Source organism: Aythya marila (assembly GCF_965140915.1).
Source record: "Aythya marila genome assembly, chromosome: 4".
In the NCBI taxonomy this organism is placed as follows: Eukaryota; Metazoa; Chordata; class Aves; order Anseriformes; family Anatidae; genus Aythya; species Aythya marila.
This window is the reverse complement of record NC_139045.1, coordinates 36,586,270-36,613,086: the sequence shown is the minus strand read 5'-3', so window position 1 is coordinate 36,613,086 and position 26,817 is coordinate 36,586,270. Positions and strand designations below refer to the sequence as shown.

Below are 26,817 nucleotides of genomic sequence, written 5' to 3'. Positions count from 1 at the left end.
ATCGATATATACTATATGAACTACATATATTAATATTGCTATATTTACTTCTCTAGATAACAACTGAAATTGTGCTCTGGATTGAAAGATGTCTTCATAATTTATAGCCCGCCTCTAACTAAATACCCTCAAATCATACTGATATTAGAAACACTTTACTCTCTGTAACAGTTATCAGACGCCTCTGCTGTTCTCCATCATTTCAGATGATGTCAAGGTTATGTTTAGGCAAGATCCACATTCATAAGAAGCAAGTACTGTTAATTTCATACACAGGACTTCTCAGTTGTCACAGATGACGTACAAGACCCATAACCCTCCGCTGCCTCATCTCCATGTAAACAAAGATTGTAAGACTTGTTAAAATTAATGTAAGGAAACATTTCAATAATACTACTCACTTAGAGAGCAAAGAAAGTAGAGGGCATGGTTAACAATGGGAGAGGAATAAAGCAGTTACTGCCTTTAGCAAATGATGAAAATAAAATAGATACTGCTTCCATGCAATTGGCAGGTTAGGTAAACCAAATTTTCAAACTCAGGTTAGTGTAGGTCCACATGAAAAAAAAAAACGCTTGTGTACTCAGCTGAGGAATTGAACCCCATGAAAAAATAGTATCAAAAGAATAGGTGAAATTTCAGAACGTTGCTGTTCAAAGCTATGTTATTTCTGCAGGGATGCTCGCATGCAAATTAAACGTCACGGTAATAACCAAAAAGTTATTTTACTGTTTGACAATATAATGACATGCAACTTAATGTGAAGAGATTGTCTCTGCTGCCAGAAAAAACTTTGCAAGGTCAACTATTTAAAAATAGCTTTTGCTACTGAAACACATCAGAAAAAGCACTAGAACTTCAGGCAAATTAAGGATTTTGTGAGAGTTTTAACAGAGAAAAAATAAAAAAAGAGCTTCGAAAAAAAAAACAGTGAAGAATAGGATCTCTACTTCACTTTACAATGTTTTATAATTAAAGCCGGTTCTTTGTTGGTAGTAGTTTTAAGTTAAATGTTTTTATACAGACACTTCCATTCTATTCATGGACTGTGCTGAGTCCGAACCTTGGCAGGAGTGTCTTTCTAGGACCCACTCTTGTCTCCAAGCAGAGTGAGTTCCCAGGGAGTCTAGCCTGCTGAAGAGACTAAGAGCAAAATGTGCATGTAATACAAATTGGTGAGTGTTTGCAGAGGCCTTTCAATCAGAAATGGTTTTGATTTTTGGCTAAACAGTAATTCCATTTGCATTAACTCAAATAGTCAATCAATAAATTAGACAAAATCTGGAAAGATATACGAAGGAAGCAGTTAGGGAAAAGTATTTGAATAGTAAACATGATCTGCATTATTGTTATTATTATTTTTATTAGTGGTCTCAGTTAAAAAGTCAACATTAATATCAGTATGTAAATTAAAGATACAGTAATTGTAATTTTAACCTTCGGCAAAAAATAAAACGTATGTTTGGAACACAGTACTGAACCTTTTGTATTTTGCTTTATAAGAAGAAACTGCCATAATCAGTATTTATTACTGACATAATGTTATTAAACTAAGAAGATAAAATTAGAAGCATTTACAAAGCTCAATACCCTAAATATTTAAATGGTCATTAAGCTTAGATGGATTTTAGTGTGTGCGTGGAAAGTGTTGCTCCTTAAGTTTCTACAGAGGTACACAGAACCAAAACAATGTCTTCCAATAGCTTGCTTAGAAAGAACCAGATGGAGCATTTCCACAAATATAACTCTAGCAAAGCTGGGAGAGCCAGGAGGAAGGAGCCTCAGATGTCTCACAAAGCACTCTGTCTGTCCTCAGTGATAGCCTTACTTAGCAACACCTCTCGGAAGACTTCTTTCTGCAACTGGGACTGTCAGGAGAAAGAGATAGATGAAGACCCACGGCAAAACTACAAAAAATAACTGAAGATAAAGGCTTTATTTCCCCTTGGAGAGCTGAGGATTAATCACTGCGATGGGCTAAGAAAATCCTACCAGGAAATGTCAATGGGGTTATACTAGCTAAAAGCCTGGGTGAAAAACAACCAGAATCAGAAGCAGCATTTAAAGCTTTTGCAATGAATCTTCAGCTCTGCTGCATTTCTTCTGACCCTTCACCACACTGTCATATACATTTTTGGGTGCTGTAGTTCTAAAATGGTAATACTTGAAGTGGTTTTAACTGTAATCTTATCTCCTCATATATACATAAATATAACTTTCTGCACTGGAAACTGAAGTTGTTTAGAAACAATACTAATCTCTAAAACAAATACTGATTCTGAAATTCAGACAATTATTTCTCTTAGCTCCACACACATATACTTCCTATTATCATAAATGCTTCCAGGTTTATTAATAATAGATTTCCAGGTATATATAAGGAGCTCTGGAACAATCATCAAAACCCCCTTCTAATATTCAAGGAGGGGAAAAAAAAAAAAAGGAAAACTGGGGGTGACAGAAACGGTAGAAGAACTTCCCTCCCCATAGTCTAGCAGTTACCCTTGCTCCTATTTCTTTGTGACAAGCTACATTCTCTACCATACCTATGGACACTTCCTTCTGGAAACTGAATTTTGGTTAACGCCCTCTTTAAAGAAAACTATATAAAGCAACTGCAAAAGATCTTGTCCTACACTGCACTTGGAACCACTGCTCGGGTTAATGAAGCATATTAAACCACTGAGGCATGCGTTGCGTTAATAACTGTGGTGGTTTATTGTCTTCCTGTAACCGATCTAAAATAGAATAGAATAACAAGACTTCTAAATCTTGTAAGACATATAACAAGCTGAGTGTTGTTCTTTCAGAATGAGGAGAAAAAAATCCCCCAAACAATGTGTCTGTCTTCGTTCCGAACGGCCCGTTCTTACGCAAACACTTTGATTCAACAATGTGCTAAAGTCTAAGGGTATTTAAGCACCCTCCTCGATAAGGACACCTCCCTGAAATTGTGTATGACTGTTAAATACATTGTTTATAGCATTACAGCACAGTAACTTGTCCCTACCAGTAGGCTAGAGATAACCAAGAGAAACTACCATGAAGCCAGAAGCAGCGTCACCTGCACTAGGTACATTTATCCCTTAAGAACAGCCTGAGCCAGAACTGGGGTAGCCTCAATTGCTGAGCCTTAACTAGAGGACACAGCAGGTCCTAATGCATATCTTAAACTTTCAGGAGCCTTTGAAGTCAGTCAGTGTTCATGTTTTGTCTGCCCCCTGATAGCAAGCAGGTTACAGAGGCTATGGCTACAGTGTATGGTGGAGTCCAGAAGTAGGAGAAGGAGAAAAATTAAGGCACATGCCTCAGCTGGCTGGTTGAAACCTTTGCCCCACTATGATGCAGCAGCGTCAAACATGCAAGCTTGGCAGGCCAAACTATGGGCTTAACATGCAGTGAGGGTTCTCTCACCGTGTTTTTACAGCTTGCTCTACAGGCGTCTAGCTAGGCCGAGTAACCAGGCAGCAGTATGCTCTCCCAGTCAGTCTACTTGTCTTTGACATCCAATAAAGACTGTGCTAGCAGTTTTTGGTGGGAAGCTAGGGTTCCTCCACACAGCAACTAGGAAGAGAATCGAATCAGAATCACTTTCCAATACTAAAATGAACAAACGAGACAAAACAAACAAACTTCATGAAGTTAAAAGCAGATCAAAGATAATAACTGAATTTTAAATATACATGAAATTCCATAAAGAGCAAAGAGTCGCTACTGGTTTTAGCACAGAATAAATTTTACTAACCCCATTTACACTCTGTATCTAACTGAATTAGAGATGGAAACAAACTTATTTTAGAGAAAACACAACTAGAGTTCTGATATTTTCTAAAACACTGGCACAAACAGTCCTCGTTCTATAGCGAAGTCTCTTCCTGTATTAGTACCTAGTGAACAGGGATTTTAAAACATTCAGTCAAAACATTTCTATGTAGAAAGCATTATTAAAATAAGTGGAGAAATGTATGACTTGAATAGATATACTTTGGTGTTTGCCCATAATTAGTATCCATTGGTTTTATCATAGCAAAGTTATGGACACAATAAAGGTTCTTATTAGCAGTGGAAAATTCTGATTTGAATATGGTCTTTATCAGATAAATAAGAAGTACTCATTCACTTCAGACAATTAAATGGTTATTACTTCTTTGTGGTTAGCATTTTATATATTTTTACTGTTCTGCCTGATGTAGCAACAATCACACATTTATATACACATTTAATTAAATGCCTATCAACTAACTAAATTATTTCTGGATAAAAGTGTTTCTCAAGACTGAGTGTACAATGTTAGGAAAGCATGAAGGTCATGTTTACACTTGTTTAAGTAGAGGTCGTGATAATGCACTGTGCAGCAAACAAAGAGTGGTCAGAAATTTTCCTTATTCCTTCCTCAACAAAAAAACAACAGTAACTAGTTTCATTTTTTTACCTGAATCTTTTTAGAATTTATAACTCAATTCCTCTACTTCTGAAGACAAGGCAGCCACTATTACACCTAAATTAACTGCAAAAAGCAGCAGTCTCTTAGTTTAGTAAATGACACATTTGGAAGGCAGTAAAGCCATACAGCTTTTGTAAGTGTTGGATACCAATTTTGGTATAAAATTTGGGATCAGTGAATACTCAGTCTCAATTTCCATCTGAAGTTGTTGTAGTTTGTTTTTGTTTGTTTGTTTTTTAAAGACTGAAATGGAGAACCACGTAAAGAAACCAAATAATGCCCACTGTGCATTTTGGTCACATCCCAACTGTGTGCTGGGGCAATACCAGGCTGTGTATTAACTTCTGTATGCTTTTGGTTCCACTGGAAGGAAACGGATGCAGGAAGGATGATGTAGACCATCATTCAAGCCCCTGATCTGGACAACTGGGCGCCCGGGCTTGGTGGCTGGAAACTGCCTAACAGGCCTAGAGAAGACAGGAAAACTCTTTTCTGCTTGTTCATAAAACCTAACAAGCTGTATTGGCTGAAATGAGATTGGTGTAATTCAAGGCTCCTTATCAGCCCATCAATTTGCCACTACTTAATTGAAGCTTTAGACCACAGTGTGCCAGTTGGGTCTGGATAGGAAACCCACAAAGAGCTCCGTCACAAATAACGATCACACAGGGAGCTCCACTTGGGTGCACAGCAGGGGCTGGCCAGCGGCAGCAATGTCACACCACGTACAGAAGGTTAGTGGAAATAAAGGGAAGAAACATGTAGCCTGCTGTTTGTACTGGCACGTACATTACATTATTTCAACTGCAAACAACTGGCATTCATTAGAAACTTCTTTGTAACCCTTTGCACCCCTTCTTGCTGCTGTGTTAAGCTTTGTGAAATAATGAAACATTTACTATATTAGACAATTTGATAAACCTTAAGTATACTTCTGTGAGTGTGATTAAGCATGAACAGTTCCCTTTTTCTTTCCCCAATCTTAAAGAGATAAATAGAGAAACACAGGTTTCACAATGTTTGTCTCAAACCATATATATTAAGATGCTTACATGTGACATCGTATTTTAGTGTTGCTATCTCCTAACTTCCAGACGAACCTTAATCTTAATTTACTTGGATTAAGCATCCCACAAATTTAGGTAAAGAGGGCATCAACACCTTATAAATCAATTCTAAGGGATCTAATCCTGTTACCTTTACAAGCAACACTAAGAAGCACTGCCCCATGAGATGATTCTATTTACCTCGCTGCCGTGACAAGTAAATAAATAAATAAAATAATCACTGTTATTCAGTTAAGTCACTGAAGTTGACTAGAGGGAAGTTGACTAGAGGGAATGGCCTCAAGTTCTACCAGGGGAGGTTTAGGTTAGAAATTGAGACATTTCTCCTCAGAAAGAGCAGTCAGGCATTGGAACGGGTTTGCCCAGGGAGGTGGTGGAGTCACCGTCCCTGGGAGTGTTCAAGGAAAGGTTGGACGTGGTGCTTAGGGACATGGTTTAGTGGGTGATGTTAGTAGTAGGGGGATGGTTGGACCAGATGATCTTGGAGGGCTTAATGATTCTAAGTTTTTATTTGGGAATAGTCTTTCCAGAGAAGAAACTTCATGTAAATTCATAATGAGAATGCACTCTTGCCTTCTTTACTGTTTATAAAATGGAGGGAAAAAAAAAAAAAAAGATTTGCTACCTGCTTACTACTTTTTTTATACCTATATTTTATGTTGATTAACACTTCCATGGATAAAACCATGTGAGAAAATCACTACATAAATTATAAGTTATTTACTAGTTGCTATAACTACAAATTCATATAAAGAGTATTTACTTGAGAGCAAATACTTTTGGTCAGGTGAACTAACAAGTGGATTGTAATTCGGTTGCATAACAGTAGGAACATCTGCATCATCCTGATAACAGCCTTTCCTATCCTCAGTTGCAAAGTGCTTGCTTCAGACAGGTTTTGCTTAGGGCCTGGGGAGGGACCAAGAAGCTCATGGCAAAACCATGCAGGATGTGGAGCAGGTATTGCTACACCAGTCAAACCCATTACTGGCTAACAACAGCCTGCGTTTGCAAGCACTCTAGAGGATGCTAAAGGAATCACCATACAAGCTTAGATGCAGTATCAAGATTTGCTGAAGATGTGGTGACTACCAATTGTCTCTGTAATTACTTTTTCTGCCACAAAATACAGTCAGCCTATTGAAACTGAAACCTCTGCTCGTACATATTTATTAAGCAATGGAAACAATGAATACACAGCTTTTTAAGGATAGCTAAAACGTTTATAATAAGACAGTATCAAAGTCCAAAATAGCTGAAGTTTAATGACTGTCAGATTCTGTACTTTCATTTAAAGTGCGTAAGTTATGCATGAACATCTTCCTTGCTGTGCCAGTTCAAGTTACCTGTTGTTGAATTAAGTCTCAAAATTTCAGTTAGAATCTCTCAAGCTAGCTAGCCCCTTACTATAAGGCATCTAAAGGTCTCTGTGTTTTGTTTCCCCCCCCGCCCCCACTGAAATCAGGACAGAGCTAATACGTGATTTACACTTCAGGCTAACACCGAAGGGCTGAAAGGCTCTAAGACAGCAGGCACATCAAACACTGGTTTACAGGGCTATTATATACTTCACATATTAGAGTACGTAGCTAGGATGCCCTGTCCTAGCTTTAAAACAATTTTTTTTTTTTTTTTTTTTTTTTTTTTACGATCCCAGTATCAACGCAATCCAAGAAACAATAAATGTCTAGAAACCAAAGTGCATACTACAGACTGCAACTGCTGAGTGTGAAACTGATTTCAAAGATCAAGACCAGCTGGCACATTTTGATAGGTAAGTCAGAGAAGCAAACTGGAGTAACTGCAGATCTAACAAATGCGTAGAAGAAAATGAGACAGAGAAGAACTTCCGACAAACAGGTAAAAGAAGTGGGAGCTGACAAGCATTAGAGACAGTACTTGACGTCTCAGTAACAGGTGAGATAAGTGAAAAGGGCTTTAGAAAAGAAAACAAACGGATCATGTTTGAGGTGTGAGAAAAGTAGGAACTCCAGCACTGCTCTAGGCATGTTGCTTGAGGGGTAAGTTCAGCAGGGAGGACAGGAAGAAGAAGAGAGGTTTAACAATACCTAAGCAGAGCTATATGCCTGCTGTGGGGGAAAGAGATTTGTTTCAGCTCCTTAGATATTGTCATGTCTTAGTCATGATGGAGCAGCATTTGGTTTGCTCCCAATTCTCCTCTTCGTGGAAAAAAGTAACAACATAGGATGGTTCTTGGGGGTTTTCTTGGTATAGGTAGGACATTTCTGTATTCTAGCACCCCTCAGGAACAAAAATTGCACTTTTCCAGTGAAATAAACTTAATACAAACTCATTTACCACGTACACCTTTACTTACAATTATCTACTCTTTGTTGAACACTGTAAATTAATATTAATAATGGTTAAAAGTTTGTTAATTAAAAAAAGGTGCTAAAATAAATAGAAAAATACATCGCTTGAGAAGAATTAGTTACCCTGTTGTGGAGAAGGAGACATCTGTGGAAAGACAAAAGTTAAGTCAATACACACAGAGAAGGAAACACCACCACCACCACCACCCCAAAAAAAAAAAAAAAAAAAAAAAAGGGAACAAACAAACAAACAAAAGGAACAAACAAACAAAACCATAGACACGGAACACCAGCAGAGAAAGGTCAAAAAGAAAGGTGACTGAAAATGGTACTTCAGCAAAGGAGCCAGAAAATAGAAGTCACGAAAGAACATGGAGATACATGGATGTAGGCTGTGGCTGGGACAAACCCTCTCTTTCTATTATCTTTTGAATCTTAGTTTCTTAAGACACACCCTGTTTTTTCTTTGCTTATCATTCCCTGCTCGTAGCAGAACTGCCACTTTAAAAAAGCGTCAAGTGCTGTAAGATCGACAGCTGCCTAGCTGAGGAGAAACAACGGAGGCAGGAGGGTCGGCATTGCCTCAGCTCCATTCAACACTGCATTACGAGGCTGAGGGCTCTACTGGCACCTCAGTCGGTCACAAAACCTACCAATATAAGAAAAATCTAACAGCTAGCACAAGTTCTGTCTTCATCCCAGCAATTACTAATTGGCTTAATTCTTCTGCATCCATCAAGCCAGACCTTTCTGAACGCATATGTAGCAAACTCTTCAAAATCCATTCTTTCTGCCCCATCCCAAGCGAACTGCCACATTAACGAGCTGTCTGCCAGCCTTCACGGCGTTACTGGGAGAGACTATCAATTTATTTTTGGAAAATAACATCAGCTTTACCTTTCCTGTGCCGGCGCAGAGGACCTTAAGGTGATCTGGCAGGTGCCACTTACATAGCCCATTAAAAAGACGCACCGTTTATAAACAGAAATAAGGGTCAGGTGCTTCTCTGCGGACTGAGCATTCCCTCGTAGCGCTGGAAGTGCCTGCAGGTGAGGCACAAACACCACGGGTAGCGCTGCTCTGTCCTCCTTGAGTACCGCCACAAACAAACCCACGTAAGGAGCGACAACCACGGCGCTCACCCCCTAGGAGAAGAGCGCTGTTGGGGGGACCTCGGACAGGACCTCACGGGGCATTTTTCGTGTCACCTGCGCCCACGCCCGACCGCGGAGCCCCGGCAGCGCCCCCGGCAGCGCCCCCCTCGCCTCTCCAGCCCCCTTGGCAGCTCTCACCTGGCTCCCCCGGCCACGCCGCGTACCACAGCAGGGAGCCGGCGGCGCCCAGGCACAGCGCGGCCAGCAGCGGGCCCTGCCGGAGCCGCATCTCCCGGCGGGGAGCTCCCGCAGCCCCGGCCCAGCCCAGCCCGGCCCGGGCAGCAGCCGCCGGGCGGGGCCGCGCCGCCCTCAGCGCCCACGGGGCCGGGCAGCGCCGGGGAGGAGCCGCCGAGGGGACGGGGACCGGGACGGGGACCGGGACCGGGACGGGGACCGGGACCGGGACGAGGCGGCGGCGCCTCAGGTGCTCGAGCGCGGAGGGCATTGGGGGTGAGGGGCGCCTGGGGGGCTCCCGCAGCACCGAACCTAACGGGATTCCTGCGTGCACGGCTGAACCTTAACGTGCCGGCGGCTGCCGTCGTGCCCCCTGATGGCAGGCAACGCGTGGGGACAGGGAGCTGGCCACAGGGCGGCTGTAACGCCGGGGGGGATGCAGCTCTCCTAGCCGCATCCGAGCTTTATGTGAAAAAAGCCCTCCTCTCCCTGCCTTTCCTTTGCTGGGACACCTGCACCAACTGCTCGCAAAGCCACTCAAATTGGGGATTTAAAAAAAAAGTAATTTCCAGTTTGGTATCACAAAGACATAAAGGACCAATTGAGAAATCATACTGGACTTTGTTAGCTGAGAAGAGCAGTAATTTACTAGCTGCTACCTGTTTCCTTATTGCCACCGTATATTATTCATTACCTTTTTTTTACCCAAATGATGCAGTATTTTCTATCGTTTGCTTTATAAAAATATGCTTGTATTATTAACACAATAGCTCCTTTTCTCTAAGCTTACTTAACAACTGCATCTCATCTTAAACCAAAACACTGAATCACTTGGAACAGTGTTGTGTAAAGCAAACCCCAAACCTACAGCACTGTTTGGTGTCCGGACACAACTATGCTGGAGTCCTAACGTGAACACTGCCTCTATGCTCCACTCTATTACTACACTAACATTATAAGTACACCGTCTTTTGAAAGCTAATCTTAGACTATCAAAATTCCCATCACTGCTCTTGCTGGTTAGTGTAATCTTCCCATGTTCGAACTTTTATGTGGATAGGTTTACTTCTCCCTTTGCAATTACTTGGAATTGTGAATGTTACTCATTAATAATGCAGGAGAGTGCTAAGTAGCCTGCATCAGGATACAAACGGAGAGCTACAAATCTCAGCACAGCTCCTTGAATCACTAGGAAACTTGGAGTTAGGCTTCCTATTCCTGATCTGTCCTCATTCAATAAACTAAGCTTCCCCTTTCCTTCTGTTACTGACTGTATCTTGCTTTGATATTTTTACTGAGAAATCTTCTAAACTACACTTACTTTAAAAACGTTTACAGTTCTTGTTGTTAACCAACACAATTACAACTCAGTGCCCTTATGCTCTATTGCCTGCTCCTCAGCATTGCTCTCTCCAAGTTAACACATTAAAAGACCAAGACAATACTCTTAAAGGAAGATCAACGTAAGTTTTGGCACATTTTTAATAAAGTAGAGATTTAGACCTGAGAGGAACAAGTAAATATTAAGTATGTCATATGTAATGAATTAAATACCTGTTAATTGACTGGCCAGTGTGTGTTTGTTACAGAGCCAATGTGAACCAGTATTTGATGTTGTCAAGCAGGAGGGTTATCAAAGATATGAATAATAGAAAGCTAACACACACTTAATTTTAGTCCATTTTCAGAGCCAGTAAGAAAAATATTTTCATCACACACTTGTAGAAACTACATACTGTACAGGAAACATCTGTGGAGACTGGCACTGAATGCATTAGATGTTATTTATTGAGGCTGACTCTAAAGCAGACCCAGTTACTACTCAGCCATGCTGAATTGTGGTGATCATTTACTTAATGCTGACTTAGACTGGTGTATTAACTTTTGATGAGGTAGTACATTAACTGTTCCTCTAAAAAATCAAAATACCAGATCACTGGAAACATAATGAACTTCCACTGCCTTGGGACCTACTTGCAATGAAGCCCTCTTATTTGCTTCATGTTTTCCTAAAATCTTCCTCCCAATGTTCTCGTCATATGTTATTTTATATACTCAAGAAATAACTAATAAATAAATAAATAAAATGTGCAGTATTTTTGTTTGTTTGTTTTTGGAAGGGGCTAAACAGCTCAGACCAGTTTTACCTCCCAGCAGCATTTCTGGCAAACTAATAACCTTAAAAAATAAACAACTGTATAGAACATAACACTGGGGAACCCCTACCACCTGCTAAGCAAGTCAATCATTCAGTGAGATAGTTCCATTGAGACAGCTTACCTGCAAGACAAGGTTTCTACGCTTGTCCTCATGCTTTTTAAATGAAAATCCTTTCTTGTACGTTGCTATGTAACTTGAGCGTCTTGCGTTTTCAGTGTTGTTTTCACACATCTCTGTGTATACAAACATAGAGATAAGAAAGTTCAAAATAAATATTTGACAAAATAAACACTCATGGGTGAAACAACTATTGGATTATTCTGCGTGTAAGTTGTAGCTGTCCTTCATCTACAGGGTACACGAACAAAGCATAGCTACTGGTAACAATAGGTGATAGTCACTGCCATGGAAAGTTTTCTGATAGTGCAGAGATCCAGCTGATATTGCTGGTTAAAGTCCCCTTTTATTTGCCCTGCTATCATTTAAGAAAGGTAACTTTAAAAGGTAAACAGTAGTTCATTATCTTTCCCTCAGCCAAAGTCTCTGCGAAGGTAGCCTTGGAAGGCAACCACTGAACACAAAAGGAATAAGCTAGATTTTTTTTTTTTTTTTTTTTTTTAAGCTACCCCCTTATGTTTTTGAATGTCCTAATAAAAATTATGAATTGACTGAACATGATGATACAGCAGGGTCTTACATGAGTCAAGTAGTAACATTTGGGTAAATTGGCCACATTCTCTACTGGATCACTCAGTCATGTAAACAAGGTTTAAGTCAAGAGTTTACACTTGCTTGTTATACACCAAAAAGATGATCAAGATCAAGTTTGGAACTCAACGTGAAATTAATGCACCCAAAATCACTGATTTATATATAAACACCTTTATCTTTTGTCATATTTACAGTAATTAGGCTCTGTATCCTTTTAATAACTTAGCCATTTTTTTTTCACAAAGCTGTGAAAAAAATGGCAAAAATGTAAGCTTTATTTTTAAAGCAATAATTGGTTATGGAATTTACATTTCAAAAATACAGATTTAAGTATATTGTATGAGTGAGAAAGTTATAAGCTAGATTAAAACTTGCCTCTAGGAAGTTCTTGCATTTCAGAAGCACTTCAAGTAAAAGAAGACCTACAAAATTTTCAAGCTTACCCCAACAAGTTTAATTACAACACAAAAAGTATTTTACTATGTATTGTCGATGCCAAATATTTTTCACATCCATCCTAGAGACTGGAAACAGTAAGAATCAACTGAGAAAACAATAGTGTACTATGCATGTTTACTGTTATAGATTATTGTAAAACAAAGTGGAACAACTTCCAGAACCTGTGGTACAAAAAATGTTGCTTTGGTTGTTAAGAATCCATGCAAAAAGGAAGTTTTATTTAAGTGTGAATAAATAAATAATAAAATAAAAAAGCATCCAAATCGTTAAAAAGCTGTTTAATTAACTAAAAGATGTAACAAAGCCGAACGCTTGAATGAGACAGTATTAAGGCGTTATTTTGGTAGCCATCAGCTAGAAAGTTCCCTCGGTGTTGTTTGCACAGCCCCTCACTTGAAGGATGCACCTGCGGGACTTTCCAAGCAATTCTGGTAGCTAGAGCTCCTCGTCAGCTATCTCGGAGCAATCAGCGTGTGGGCACAAAGACTGACCAGAAGGACCTGACTGCCCTTGGATTTCTTACCAGCATTTCCTCATGTTGTCACAACTCCTCCATCATCCCAAAGTCAAGCCGTAACACCCCACTGCTGCTGACACCAGGAATCTCCTGACAATAGCCATCACGCCCTCCTGCCACCCAGTAAGTTTACTTTTTAATAGAGAGAAACACCTCTTAGTTTATTTTTATCCTGTAGCACGCCAATGTTTTATGACTCAGATTGCTCATTTATGAAGCCACACTCTGGAAAGAGTGATCGAGCGCCTGCTGCCTGTTAGCACCACCCGTCCCCACAGTTTTCAGGAGCTGGAATCAGAGCTGAGGTCAAACATCTGAATTTCTCAGATCAGTGACTCCCTCATGTGAAACTCCTCACCCCTGTAAGTGCACAGATCTGAATGGGAAAACGCTAAATGTGTTGGCCCACCCTCCGAAATCCCGTGGGACGCAGGCCACCAGGCCCTTCATGCTGTGTGAAAGGTACTTCCATTTCCTCCCCTCGGAGAGGTACCTGCCCATGGCCCAGCAAGCCTGCCAGATCCCTTTCCCACCCCTCAAACTCTGAGTGCAGCACAGAAGAAAAAGAATTCTTCCTGCTGCCATCCACAGAACTGCTTGAGCCAATTAATAATTAATAATCACTAATTATCGTACAGCGGAGGTGCCTACCGGGGCTAACTGAAACACTGGTGCTGCACCTATGTGCAACAGCAGCAGAGCAGGATCCATGGCCAGCACCCTCCTCACAAGCACCTTGCCTGACTACACCCACACCTCCTTCCCAATTACATTTCAGAACGTAACCCTAACCAGAGGGACAAACACACCGCTCGCTTTGCCCTCAGACACAGACAAGTGGCCCTGAGCAACGCTAGGCTGGAATGAGGAGACATTTCTCCTCAGAGAGCGGTCAGGCGCTGGGTTGCCCAAGGAGGTGGCGGCGTCACCGTCCCTGGGGGTGTTTAAGGAGAGGTTGGACGTGGTGCTTGGGGGCATGTTTTAGTGGGTGGCAGTGGTGGCAGGTGGCTGGAACTGATGATCCTGGAGGGCTTTTACAACATTAATGACTGTTACTCCGTGACCAGACACGGACCGGGGGTGCCAGCAGCCCTCCCCAGCGCCCTGCCTTGCGCTGTGGGCGCTCGCCTCGCCTCACGACCCCGGCCGGGCCGCTGCCAGCAGGCACCCGCCCGGCAGCGGCAGGAACACGGCCGGTAACGACAAGGGCCCGGCCGGCAGCCGCTTCCGTCGTCCCCCGCCATCACTTCCAGGTCAGGGAAGGCGGCGGGCGGCTTCCGGAGGGCGGCTGCACGGTGGGCGCCGCGGCCGGGGAGCGGGGAGCGGGGAGGGGGGCGGCGGGTGGCCCCGGGGGGTTAACGCGGAGCTTTCTCCACGCAGATGTTGTTGCAGCTGTGGGGGCTCCTGTACAGCAGCTGCGTGCGGTTCTGGCTCAAGTGGGTCGTGAGGCTGCTCACCGGCAAGTGCGAGCTGCAGCGCGTCCTGCACGGCCAGAAGGAGGGGGCGCGGAGGACGCTCGGCATCGGTAACGATAACGCTGGGGGATGCGGGGTTGCACGGCTGGGACCTCGAAACCCCCCTAACGCAGCTTTTCTCGCACAAAAGTAGCTCTTTTTCTAAAAAAAAGAAAAAATGAAACCTGCTCTGCTTCCTTATTCCTCAGTCGTAAACAAGAAGGCGTTTCGAAGAATGGAAAAATGTGCAGAGATATTTCTGTCTTGACACCTCTTCTTTTTTAGTAAATCCTGCTGACCGCTGGTTTGAATAATGAGCCTGTTTTCGGTGTTGCACTCAAGGATGATCGAAAATCTACGTAAATTACGCCTTTCAGTTGCTTGATACAGATTAATTTCAAGTATTTGATACATGTAATCAAAAAGTTACTCAACATTTTACGATACTTACAAGAACACCTATTATCAATTATTAAAAATACACTTCCATCGGAATTTGTTTTTAATTTTCTTTAAATTATTGTTATTGCAGAGCATTCACTGGGATCATCGAAGAACAAGGTAAAGGATAAAGATTCAGCTGTATTATAAACTATTTCAGAGACAGGTGCCTGAAAAGAATACGTGCTTTTTGAGGGAGGGTAAAAGCCGAGGAACAAGAGACAGAATGAAAACAACATTTTGGATTCTGCATACTAGGATTAGTCAGGGTTTTTCAAGAATAACCCTATATCACTCCAAACATTTGCTCACTTTTTTTCCTCTGAAACATTACCTGCTCTGTAGCAGAGTCAGACAAGTCATGGTACGGAGTTTGTGTTCTTGAGAGAGTCAGTTCTCCCTGTCACAGCAGTCTCCTTTGCTGGCTTTGTAGAAACCAGAAATGCAATACATGTAAATGATACAGATAAAGCAATTATATGGAGTATATACAATAGCATCTCAATTCATTGGGGGAAAAAACGTAATGCATGTTTGCAGGTAGACTTTTAACTAACAAACTCCTGCCGATTGTTCCGTAGCAGTTAGACATTGTAGTTAACGCTTTAAGCCCTCACATCTGTGCATCTTGAACGAAACTTTTCCATTCTAGGTAGTGAGGTGATGGAGCATTCTTCCTTTTCTAGCTAATCACTGCAACGTGATTTTTAGAGAGAATTAGTATTTCTGTTACAGTAGAGCACAGTATGCATTTGTTTCAATTAGGTTAGGAAGAACATCTTTCAATTCCGCATTTGAAAGCAAACGAACCTAAACTTGAACTTTTTTTTTAAAAGTGGGTCTTATGCAGAAAAACAATATTTATAGCTGGTAGTTGCAAATAATGCATTTATCTAATTACACAGATTTTTAAAAGTGATTTGAGCATAATTACTATAAGCATTTAAAAAGATATAAAAAGGAGAACAGTCAATTTATTGAAGGAATACACATGGGCCAGGCATCCAGACAATGAGAAACAGCAAGAGTCAAGTAGGTGACAAGTAGGTCACCATTCATCATGAGGACTTTGACTATGTTAACTTCCTAGGTTTTAAGAAATGCTCTACATGTTGATGAAGCCGAAGTGGAGAAGTGTGTCAAAGATGTAATGAAAGAAAAGAAAATTGAACAAAAGGATATCAGGTATGTTTGGAATTCTAACAAAGGTTCTTCAAGGCAGATAATTCTCACTTCTTGGCGTGTTTTTGCTGTTGTTTAGTCAGATACAATACTTGAGAAATTCAAGTCTTTAGAATGAAGCTAGAAAATAAGGTCTGGCTATGTCCTCTTCAGTTCTAGGAAATGCATTGCAAAGTTTAAATTGCAATGGATTTGAGATAACTGCCTCTGTATCTCACAGGTCACTTGTTATTCCTTGCTTTTAAGAAGTATTACAGAAATTGAGACATGAACTATGTAGTTGTTTAGGTATTTTTGAGAGTATAGTGATAGCAGATTGAAGTTTGCATTTCTCTGCAGAAGTAATTATGAGTGATTGAGAGGAAAACTATGAATCATCAAAATTTTAGTTCAATGAAACATTTTGAAGGTATAAGATTTCTGACAAAGTTTGTTTTTGAGGCTTATAAAAAGTTTGTGGGCAGATGTTTGTGGGTACAGTAGTCAGGATGATACAAGGAGTTTTTCTGTGTCACCACAGATTTTAGTAAGGGTATGTTCCCCCATATATTTAAGTGAATAGGGCCTGACTTTGCAGCTGTAAACTCAGAATTAGAAGACCCCTAAAGCAGTATGCTTAACCAATATGGTGAAGTTTAAGATGTAATCATAAAGCACTTTCTAATTCTAACGATTATATTGTGTTTACCTGATAGAACTTTTCTTGTTCAAGCAAGAATTTATAGCTAACGATGCCTCAGTATTTTCTGTTATTTGTTATTATTTCAGGTTTAAGACAAATTTGCATATATCCTTGCTACAGATAACAGGTTATAAAAAACTTTACTTGAATGTGGAAAATCTGAGGAAGGTCCCGTATGATTCAGATAATGAAGAACATGAGGAACAGTTAATTGAGGTAAAAACAATCTTTTAAATACAAAAGCTGTTCCCCATTCCCCACTGTCAAGTCCAATAGTTACTACTAATAAATGAAATTCTTTGCATTAATAACAGATGTCCTAGTTAAAGCTCTTTTCTACTTGTGAACCGCCAAGTCATTATAGAAGTGGCTGATTAAAATAAAATGTCAAAGCGAAACCAATTAGTAAACTAGTGTTGCTTGTACTGGGATTATGTTATGTAAAATCAGATCTAACAGTCAGCAAAATACTTTTTATAACAGGCCACTGAAGGATTTTAACTAAAAAGATATTTAACCTTGTGCAGACTTCTGTAAGTTTCTCAATTAATAATTACTTAATAAGAAAACATGAGTGTTTTTTTTTTACTACATCCTAGGCAATGTCAAAGAGAATAGTTTCAATGGGTCAGTATTCAATTATCAGTACAAATAATAGCAAACATAATTCTGCTCGAGTCTATTTAAAATAACTTCTACTTTGTAAATATATTAGCATGTTATTTTCTTAGCATTTCATAACTCCTCCAACTTGCCATACAAATCCCCACATTGCATTGCTGTCCGTAGGTGTCAAATCCCTATAGACAACAGCATGATGGGCAAGCAAACATTTGTATTTGTGAATTTGTATTTCAGTTTACAGCTGTCCTATTGGAATACGATGCATCAATTATTTTCTGAAATGAACCAGGTCTTGGCTTCTGTAGTGTCAGTATAGTGGCTTTGCCAACGAATGGAAATTATCACTTTTAATGTTAGATGTAATCATTTTCATAACCTCTTGACTAAGCTATTGTAGCATGGCTCCAGATTGCCACTGACAGAAAACAGTGTGCAGGCTGTATCCTATTCTGTGGTGAATGGTTTCTAGCGTGCAGTAGCAAGTGCTCTGAATTATGTGATTTAGAATACTTCAGCAGCTATGCATGACATGGTAGCATATTTGTGCAGCTTTGGAATTTGCTGATGCCTCATGAAAATCTGAAGGCCAGAATCACCAAGCAGTGGTGTGACATCGGCTTCCAAGGTGATGACCCCAAAACAGACTTCAGAGGGATGGGCCTGCTGGGATTAGTGAATCTGGTGTAAGTGAAAAGAACTATGGCGGTTCTGCTGTAACTAATGTTCAGTATCTATGAATTCTCATTAGCTAATGCTATTTTTAATAAAGACTGAATAAAAGCAAATAGTAATGGTGGCTTAGGTACAGTGAAAAACAATATTTGTTAATAAGTCAAATGTTTCTAGCAGCTACACTTCTGTAAATGTGTAGTTGGGTAGAGACAAGAGGTGAGGGGAGAAACAAAGTTGCCCCAGACACCTTATTTTTTGTCACCATATGATCAATTCGATAGGCTATGACTTCGAGAGTAACTTGTTGAAAGCTTTTTAAATTTCTGAATTTATTACTGCAATGAAAAATAAACACATTTGCATACCTCTGCTAAGCTAATTTGTAGACTCAGGTAAACTTCCTGTTTGATGTTCAGATTGCTTGTTTTTTAATTGCATAAGCTGAATATAATCTAATTTTTTAAGAAAATACTTTTCCTTTGTTTTCACATTGTGACCTTTTTTGTACAGAGTAGTATTCAGCTCTAGTTTATAGTTATATGTTTTCATAAATTTTTTTTTTTGTATGAACTTAAAAATAATGAAAGGTCTTGTTTCACACTTACAGGTATTTTAGTAAGCATTACACCAATGAAGCTCGTCAGATCCTCTCTCGTTCAAATCACCCAAAGCTGGGGTAAGTCATTATGACTCTTTTTCACTTCTTCTGTAGAAGAGCACATGAGAATTGTCAAGTACTGTTTCTGAAAATAAAAAGGAAAATATTCGTGTTTCTTCCACTTAAGGATGGAAAAAAAGTAGAAAGGCTTGAGAAACGGAACAAATCATTTTCAGGTTGATAACTTTGCAATTTTTTTCCAAACAGACTTGTTGGGACAAAGATTTTGACTCTGGTTAACACAAACACATAACATCATAGCTGTGTTTTTAATAGATTTAGAAGTGAATATGTATTTTTCATTTTCTTATTGATCCTGTGTAGGGATGGCATAAATTACCTCTTAATCTAATCTTTTTTCTAGACTTCTGTAATAAGTAAATACAAGTAGATGTTTTGCTTGTTTCAGCATTTTACTTCATCTTTGAACACTGTGTATTAAAATGCTTCACTCATTTTACAGGAAAAGATATTTTAAAACAAGTCAGATACAAAAGAGAGCCAGTAAATCTGTATGTGTCATCTGATCCATCTAGTCCCCAGCTGGCTCAATCACCTACCAAGAGTAGGAAACTTCCTTGACTTCAACTCTAAAGAATATTATCTTATGCAACTAGATCATGAATAAGATACCCAAGATACTTCCATCAATTAAATACATACATCACTGAAATAAATTCATATTTTTTTAAACACTTGTTTCAATAGTCCTTCAACAATCTGTGGTGTGATACTTTCTAACTGTGCAGCAGAAAAACAGATTTTTTGATATGAAGAAATAAGTTGAGATGACCATTCTATTGATATTTCAATAGTTGTTTTGATGCCCTATTTTTGATATTCCAGAAGATGTAATGATTTCAATTGAGCAATATTGGGTCAATATTGATTACCCTTCCCATCTCATCATTGCTTAACGGAGGCATTTACCATACTATTGTGTAGGAAATTAGAGGGTTTTTTAATAACTAACTTTCACAGGGTTAGCTACACCAGCAAACTGAAAAAGGGGTCTGTAGGCCAGAGTTGGCTTGTTGACAAGTATTATAGGAAAAATTGATTCTTACAGTTATCCTAATGCCAACTGTTTCTGGGAAGCTTTTAAAAGTCCTTCAATCCATAAGGTAAAAACATGAACTATGATTGATCACTGTTGCAGATATTCTTATGCAATTGTTGGAATTAATCTGACCGAAATGGCATACAGCCTACTTAAGAGTGGTGATTTAAAGCCTCATCTGTACAATGTGGTCTCTGGATTGCCACAAATGGAACATTTCCATCAATTTTACTGTAAGTATCTGTGGATTTTCTAGTACAGATTACTGGGGGTATGCCTACAACATAGAGTGTTGTTTGATTGGTTGATTTATTTTTGGAGTGCACCTCTGCTTTTTTGTCTTTAGCCCCAGCAAGCTGTTTACCTTCAGGACCAGGTATTTGAAATATTTAACCACTGTGCTACAGAAAAGTAGGTTTCAGTAATAAATTTAGGTGAATTTCTGTATCTGCAGTCTGAAAATACAGTACTTGCAGATTTATTATTATACCGTGCAAAAGGTTGCTGCTGACCAGGATAAAACACTTTCTGTTTTAGGGAATTGGACAAAGTCTGAAGGATCATTGTAGGTCTAACTAGCTCAAGGCAGAAAATTGTGGAGCTCATTTTTGTAGATCTGTATTTTATTTTTTTTCTAGGTTATCTGGTTTATGAGTTTGACAAGTTCTGGTTTGAAGAAGAACCAGAAAGTATTATGCACTTCAACCAGTACAGAGAAAAATTCCATGAAAAAATTAAGGGTCTTCTACTGGATTATGATGCGGTATTAACTTTGGGAGATAAAAAGAAACCTTAACTCCTCTGCAATATATCAGGTTCTGCATTAACAACGGAATTACTCATTTGGCTGAAAGTTTTGTAAGTTTCACCAAAAACTGTATAACAACAGAACTTTTTTACATAAAAAAATAGTTTAAGTTCAGTTAAGAAAGCTTGGACAATCAACCTCTGTTTACAGCTCTTTATATGCTACTCTCCAAAGGACAGGGTTATTATTTTTGTTGGTTTGTTTGTTTTTTAACCCAAAAGTCTGAAGATCCCCGGATCACTTGCTCTCTTTTTTTTATACTTCTTGGTGCAGGAACACAAAGCAGATACTTATTCTGCATCGTGCATTTCATTAATAGATTTATCTGTTAATTATCTTTTAAAACTTTTTCTATTTGAAATGTTCCTGGTTTTAAGCTTTTTGTGTCCTCATTCTGTATGCATAGTCAGTAGTCCACTTGTCAATGTTAAGTTTCCACAATGAAGAGGTTGATGAAGGGGATGTATTAGTCACAATTTTGGAAAGAGGCTTTAAATCCATCAACATACTACATGCTACTACAAATGTACTTACTATGTACTTACTACAAATTACTTCTGGCTAAGGAAGTTTCTGTCTGTGGATTTGTACCAGCAAGTTGCTATGCTTGGAAAAAAGCTTAATTTGCAAACAAACAAAAACAAAAAAGACCCATAAGTCAACGGTGTGAGGATCTGATCCTCGGAGTAAAGCTACTCTTTCTAAAAATACTGCTGCTATAAATGTTTTCCGTTCTTTCTGATCTGACTTCAGCTGCTCAGACTGCTTGACTTTGTTGTCAGCCCTTTCTTTTATCAGCTAATGAGAAATTCCCATTGGGAAGTACAAGAGTGAGTTCACTCATTTAAAAAAAAAATATTGCAGATGCAGCCCCTTGGAAATTAATACTGGCCTCTAATAAAAGTGCACTTTGCATGGGTAAGTGCAACTGTGACACATTTCTTAATCATGGCATCCTCAGACAATCTAATCAATAGGACTTCATATCTATATTTTGTCTAATTATTGCTTAAAACAGCTTTAAACAGATTTGGTACAACCATCACTTCATTTTCCAAAACCTACTATTAAATAAGTGCCTTCTGCTTTTTTCAAACAGTGTTTTATTTTGATTCTGTAACCAGATCATAGCCTTAGAAGCTCAAGTTATTTGGGAAAAACTCTTTCAGTATATAAATAGCACACTGGCACAAAACTTGTATGCTAATACAAGCGTTCATGGTTCATCTTTTATTTTTAAATCATCTCAGGTAAATTAGTTAACTTACAGTCAATGACTAATCATGAAGAGGGTCCTGAAGAATACAAATACTGAACAGGAGAGGAAAGGGATGAACCCCTTTTTTGTAATGAGTGATGTTACACTACATAAATAATACATTTCTTAATATAAAATATTACATCTCCCTGGAGAGATTAAAAGCCCAGCTGGATGAGGTCCTGCGCAGCCTGCTCTAGGTGACCCTGCTTTGAGCAGGGGTTGGACCATGTGATCCCCAGAGGCACCTTCCCACCTCGGTAATTCTGTCTTGTATAAATAGTGACTTCTTGCACTGCGTGCACCCAATTACTCTTGGTCCCTTAAATGTTGGTGTTCTCTTTATTTGTGGGAAAGCATCTGGTCACTGTATACTATATATTTATGGAGGTGGTAGAGCAACTCTGTTTACTTTTTTATGATGCCTTAGGTATAGTAACAAACAGTTTTTGAGTTTACCATGCACAGGGTGGAGAGAGGTTCAGCTCATCTATGTTGAACTGACACTATTCTACTAAAAAAAAAAAAAAAGTAACGCGAAGATGCTTGTAGGATATATTTATGGTTATGCTTTGGCTTTTAAGCAGATAGATTTCCATGAGGATGATCAAGGGACTGGTGCATTTCTCCTCTGAAGACAGACTGAGGGAGCTGGGTTTGTTCAGCCTGGAGAAGAGGAGGAGGATCTGGGGAGACTACTTACAGCAACCTTCCAGTACCTAAAGGGGGTCTACAGGAAAGCTAAGGAGGGACTCTTTGTCCGGGAGTGTAGTTACAGGATAAGGGGTAACAGCTTTAAATTAGAAGAGGGCAGATTGAGATCAGATATTAGGAAGAAATTTTTCACTCAGAGCGTGGTGAGGCACTGGCACAGGTTGCCCAGAGAAGCTATGGAGGTGTTCAAGGCCAGGCTGGATGGAGCTTTGGGCAACCTGGTCTGGTGGGAGGCGTCCCTCATGGCAGGGAGTTGGAACTGGGTGGTATATACAGTCCCTTTCAACCTGAACCACTCTGTGATTCTCAGATAACAGAGCTGTCCACAAGTTCTGTAATTCTTACCAGTGGAAGAGCTGAGATCCTGGGGAGAGTGTTCTGGGATTCAGATCCTCTGGTGCAGCTCTGGTTCTGTGACCTGCTGCAGAAACTGAATGTTCCCAGCTGCTGGCTGAGGAAGGGAGTAAAAAGGAAACTCTTTCCCAGAAGCTAGAAAGTTAGTTACTATGTTCTAGTCCCAGCTTCCTTCGTGTTTATTATCTTTAATAATTTTAGTATCGCTTCTAAGTCTGCTTTGCAAGCAACATGAGACAAATCTTTTGAATATCAGAAGTGACCCCAAGATGTCTAGCAGCAGCAGGAAGGAAATCCCATTTACTTCCCCCTACCACTTGCTAACAGCTAACAAAACTGATTGAGCCATCTCCAGAAAAAAACAACCCTCTCTTGTGGTGGAGTCTGCAAGCTTTCCCCTCAGTTGCTAACAATCTCCACGCCAGTCTTTCCACTCTTGAAACTTGCATTCAGCTCCTTGGTCATAAGGCTTTTTGAGCATCATGTTTTAGGTTTCCTGTCACACAGCTAAGACATCTTAGCATAGAACATAGGTTGAGCCCTACATGAAATGCATCTTCATTAGCTTTTCATTTTTTAAATCAAAAAGTGAGCTGGGATTAAACTGTGTCAGCATATGAGGGAAAAAAAAAAAAGTAAACCCAACTATCATAAAATGAGTGAGATATATGGGAACGTATTAGTTTCTGTGCAGTAATTGTTTAAGATGAGTATTTGTTAGGCTCCACTACACTTCCCCAGTAAATGGTTAGAATTTGCATGTAGTTTTGTGTGATAAAACACCCCAGTCCTTCTGTTTAAGTCACTCTTTGTAGAATAGTACCAGGTCTCCCTGTTTTGCACCAGTGGTAGGGTAATTATGGTGGTAACTAGAATATGGGAGGGGAGGGGGGAAGGTGAAGCTGTGTTTAGGGAAGGGAAAAGAGAGTGTTTAGAACAGTATTTTACTTGTCAGTGGTATTTTGTACTAACTCTCTTACAGAATGACAATCCTAAGATTCACAATGGAGGTAGGCCACCTTTCTGCAAGTTGATAAAATCAATTTGTTGAACATCAGAACTTACTGCTTGTAGTTTATTCTAAGACTCTTGTAAATTAAAACCTTGTTAAATTCTCTTGCTGTTATTTATTAACTGTCGTGTTTTCCTTATTAGAACTTGTACGTACTGTTACGTGCTGCATTGTCAAAGCATTCACTACATTGTTTATATGCAGCAGTAATATTTTAGAAAATAATAAAACTTAAGACAAGGCGGTTCTCTATTTTTCTTGTACCTGTAGCAACTGTTTAACAGACTACCTCCCTTTCTGTTGTTTCAGCATATGTCTGAAATGTGGTGTCACTCCATGAATAAATTAATCTGAAGTAGAAACTTATTATAAATAACAATAGAATATAGCCTTTCAATAAACAAGCACATTGCTTCTTAAGTAACTGACTTAACTGGAAAGCATGATTTGAAGACAACGTTACTTAAGAAGAAACAAGAATGTTTTTAAACTAGTTGCGCTTCTGTCATCTGATACTGTAAAAATACGACATTTTGCCTAAAGAAAAGGGGCCAATTTAAGCACCTCACATAAATAGTTTTGGATTTTCACTCTTCGAGGAAAAAAATGTTTTTGAACTAGGATGGAAAACAAAAATCCCATTGGTTAACCTTGTCTTAGGAATTATTGTAACAGAAACATTTGTATTTAGTTATGTGGGAGTTCAGTAGTCAGTATTATTGAAAATACAGCTAGTAAATATTTTTTTTGGTCATACCTGTTTTGTGTTGCTGTAGTAGAAAGGTGATCGGTCTTTGGACTGATGTTTTTGTGCCAGTCTATATGTTGTCTTTTGTGGGGCGGAGGGGGGAGAGGAAGACGACAAGACTGCTTGTGGGCAGTTTCTTCTTATCACACTGTGCTTGGATAGCTGCATACTAATTAGAATTTCTGTTGACCACAATATAAAAGCAATAATGTAAACGGTGATGTCTGTGTAATGGAAAGATGTTTACAATGGTAGCAAATAAAGAATGAGTTATTCTATAACATTGTCAATGTTTGCGTGTTATGGCTTATTAGAGTTGTTAGAAAATTTGCAGTGTACAGTTGGCCATGCTCTCAGCACATACTGTGACATGAGGGAAGGCTTTATCACGCTCTTCTAGTCCCCTTCTCAGTTCTGACAACTCATTTCAGAGTTCTCTAAGGTTCTTCTACTGGGTTTGCATTTTTGTCTTTCCTAGTAGCCTTGTACCACAAGTTGTAGAAGTGGTATGCAGTGGAACATTTGTGTGTGTGGAAGCTGAACTGGCAAAAATCAACAGCAAGAACAAAAGCTAGTTGTCTCACATTTTCTAGTTTAAAAATCAGAATCCAAGATAGGCATTTAAAAATCAAACACCAGAAGAAAGGAACTGGAACAGTAAATCTGAGAGATCTACACAAACTCTCAAGATCCTTCTGGTGCTACAGAGAAATTCTTACACTCAAGTCTGCTTGAAATCTCGTATCTGTTTTAAAAGAAAATTGTGAAATAGGCAAGTCAGTTTGACACATCTGATAAATTTCTGTGTGTTGTGATCTTTAAACACTTCCTCCCTCCCTCTTCATGAACATGAAACATGTTTTTCTTAGCCAAAGTCATGGCTACAGCATATTGCTGAGACTGAACGACACTGAACTGAAAGGAAATGCTTTCTGCTTTATAAGCTGAGGGGCTTCTCCAGCTACCTCCTTCACTTTGTTCTACACCTGACTCAAAAGACTGGCATCCCTTTATCTCTTTCGAAATTCTTTTGGTCCACACCAACAAAAGCAAGCCTTGCTTCCTTGATATATAGTATACACAAAAAACATTGGGAGATTGGGAGGAAGCAAAGAGTTGTTCTGCTGAGTCTCTGTAGCTACAGGACTACATTGGTAGCTTTAGGGGGATAGCACAAATAAGGTTATAGAATATAAGACAATATTACACAGGTAGACTGCCACGCACTACTTGCAGCAGAACCTGGCAGTAGGTGGTTATTACAGCTCCTACCTGTCACCAGGTGTCTCCAGTACCATTTGATAATCGTGTGCAAAATAAAACAATAAAAACAAAAGGGTTTTGTTTGAATGGCTAGGACAAGCTTTCTCTGCATTAAGTGTGCAAGGATTTTTATTCAGGAGAGCAAAGCTCAGGAACAAACTTTGACAGCTGGAACTCCGGCAAACTTTTCCAGAGAAAAAGGGAAACCCTGATTTACATGTATTTTGGTTGTCTGGCTGTTCCCTCTCCCCAAACCAAGAAAGGATCTTTTACTTCCTTTACCCCTTCCACCATGCACTCATCTTCATACAGGCTACGTTAAATTATTTACTTAGTTTTCAAATTCTATTTGTATTTCTCATGGGGCTTTTGTTTCTACTCGCAAATTTTAGAGACCACATGCTTAGTGTACTAAAGTGCCACTACACAAGAATTGCAAGATTTTACCTGTAGGACTCGCCCCACACTGCTTCAGAAGCATAAAACAAGCCTTGCACTGCAGAAACATCCCACTCCCCCACCCCCAAGATGAACAAAACCCCAAATGTGCAGTTGGTCAGTTATGTAAATACTAGCTGTTATAGAAAAAGGGATGAGGAAGCAGGCATTCAGGAAGCTTATACAGATAGAGCATGCTAGAAAAGAAGAACCTGTGGTATATTCTCTTCTAATGGGACATGCTGTGGGAGATTACCTTCCAGCACTTTTTGAGAGCATCTTTCATTGCACTTAAAAATAACTTTCTTTCCATATTTCATTCATTCTATTTCCAGCACTGAAACACTCTTATGCAATGACACTGCTGGTACAAGCATGTAACACATTTTTTATTACTAGCCATATTCTATTTTACTGTTTACGCCATATT

The 26,817-nt window shown here is 39.5% G+C and overlaps 2 protein-coding genes across 4 annotated transcripts in view; one reads left to right on the top strand and one right to left on the bottom strand.

The window, feature by feature from the left end:
- The window catches only part of MGAT4D (MGAT4 family member D), a 39,006-nt gene extending 25,941 nt beyond the window's left edge, over positions 1 to 13,065 (bottom strand). The window contains exons 1-2 of one of the 3 annotated variants that reach the window (XM_082758786.1): positions 13,026 to 13,065; positions 11,453 to 11,565 (exon numbers count right to left, since the gene is read on the bottom strand). Coding sequence is in view for 1 of the 3 variants with exons in the window: in XM_082758784.1 (XP_082614910.1) it covers positions 9,137 to 9,227 (91 nt within the window). In the remaining 2 variants the exon portion in view is untranslated. Of the gene's footprint in view, positions 1 to 3,414; positions 3,506 to 9,136; positions 9,273 to 11,452; positions 11,566 to 13,025 lie in introns of those variants that run through there. The other 2 variants (XM_082758784.1, XM_082758785.1) reach the window with 2 other exon arrangements.
- Positions 13,066 to 14,289: 1,224 nt separating this feature from the next.
- On the top strand, positions 14,290 to 24,940 carry ELMOD2 (ELMO domain containing 2). The gene is made up of 9 exons (XM_082758702.1): positions 14,290 to 14,314; positions 14,400 to 14,544; positions 15,006 to 15,034; positions 16,005 to 16,099; positions 16,865 to 16,994; positions 17,952 to 18,085; positions 18,682 to 18,750; positions 19,892 to 20,025; positions 20,431 to 24,940. Exons 2-9 carry the CDS (start codon positions 14,400 to 14,402, stop codon positions 20,586 to 20,588), a joined length of 894 nt encoding a protein of 297 aa, XP_082614828.1. The 5' UTR covers positions 14,290 to 14,314; the 3' UTR covers positions 20,589 to 24,940.
- The last annotated feature ends 1,877 nt before the right edge of the window (positions 24,941 to 26,817 follow it).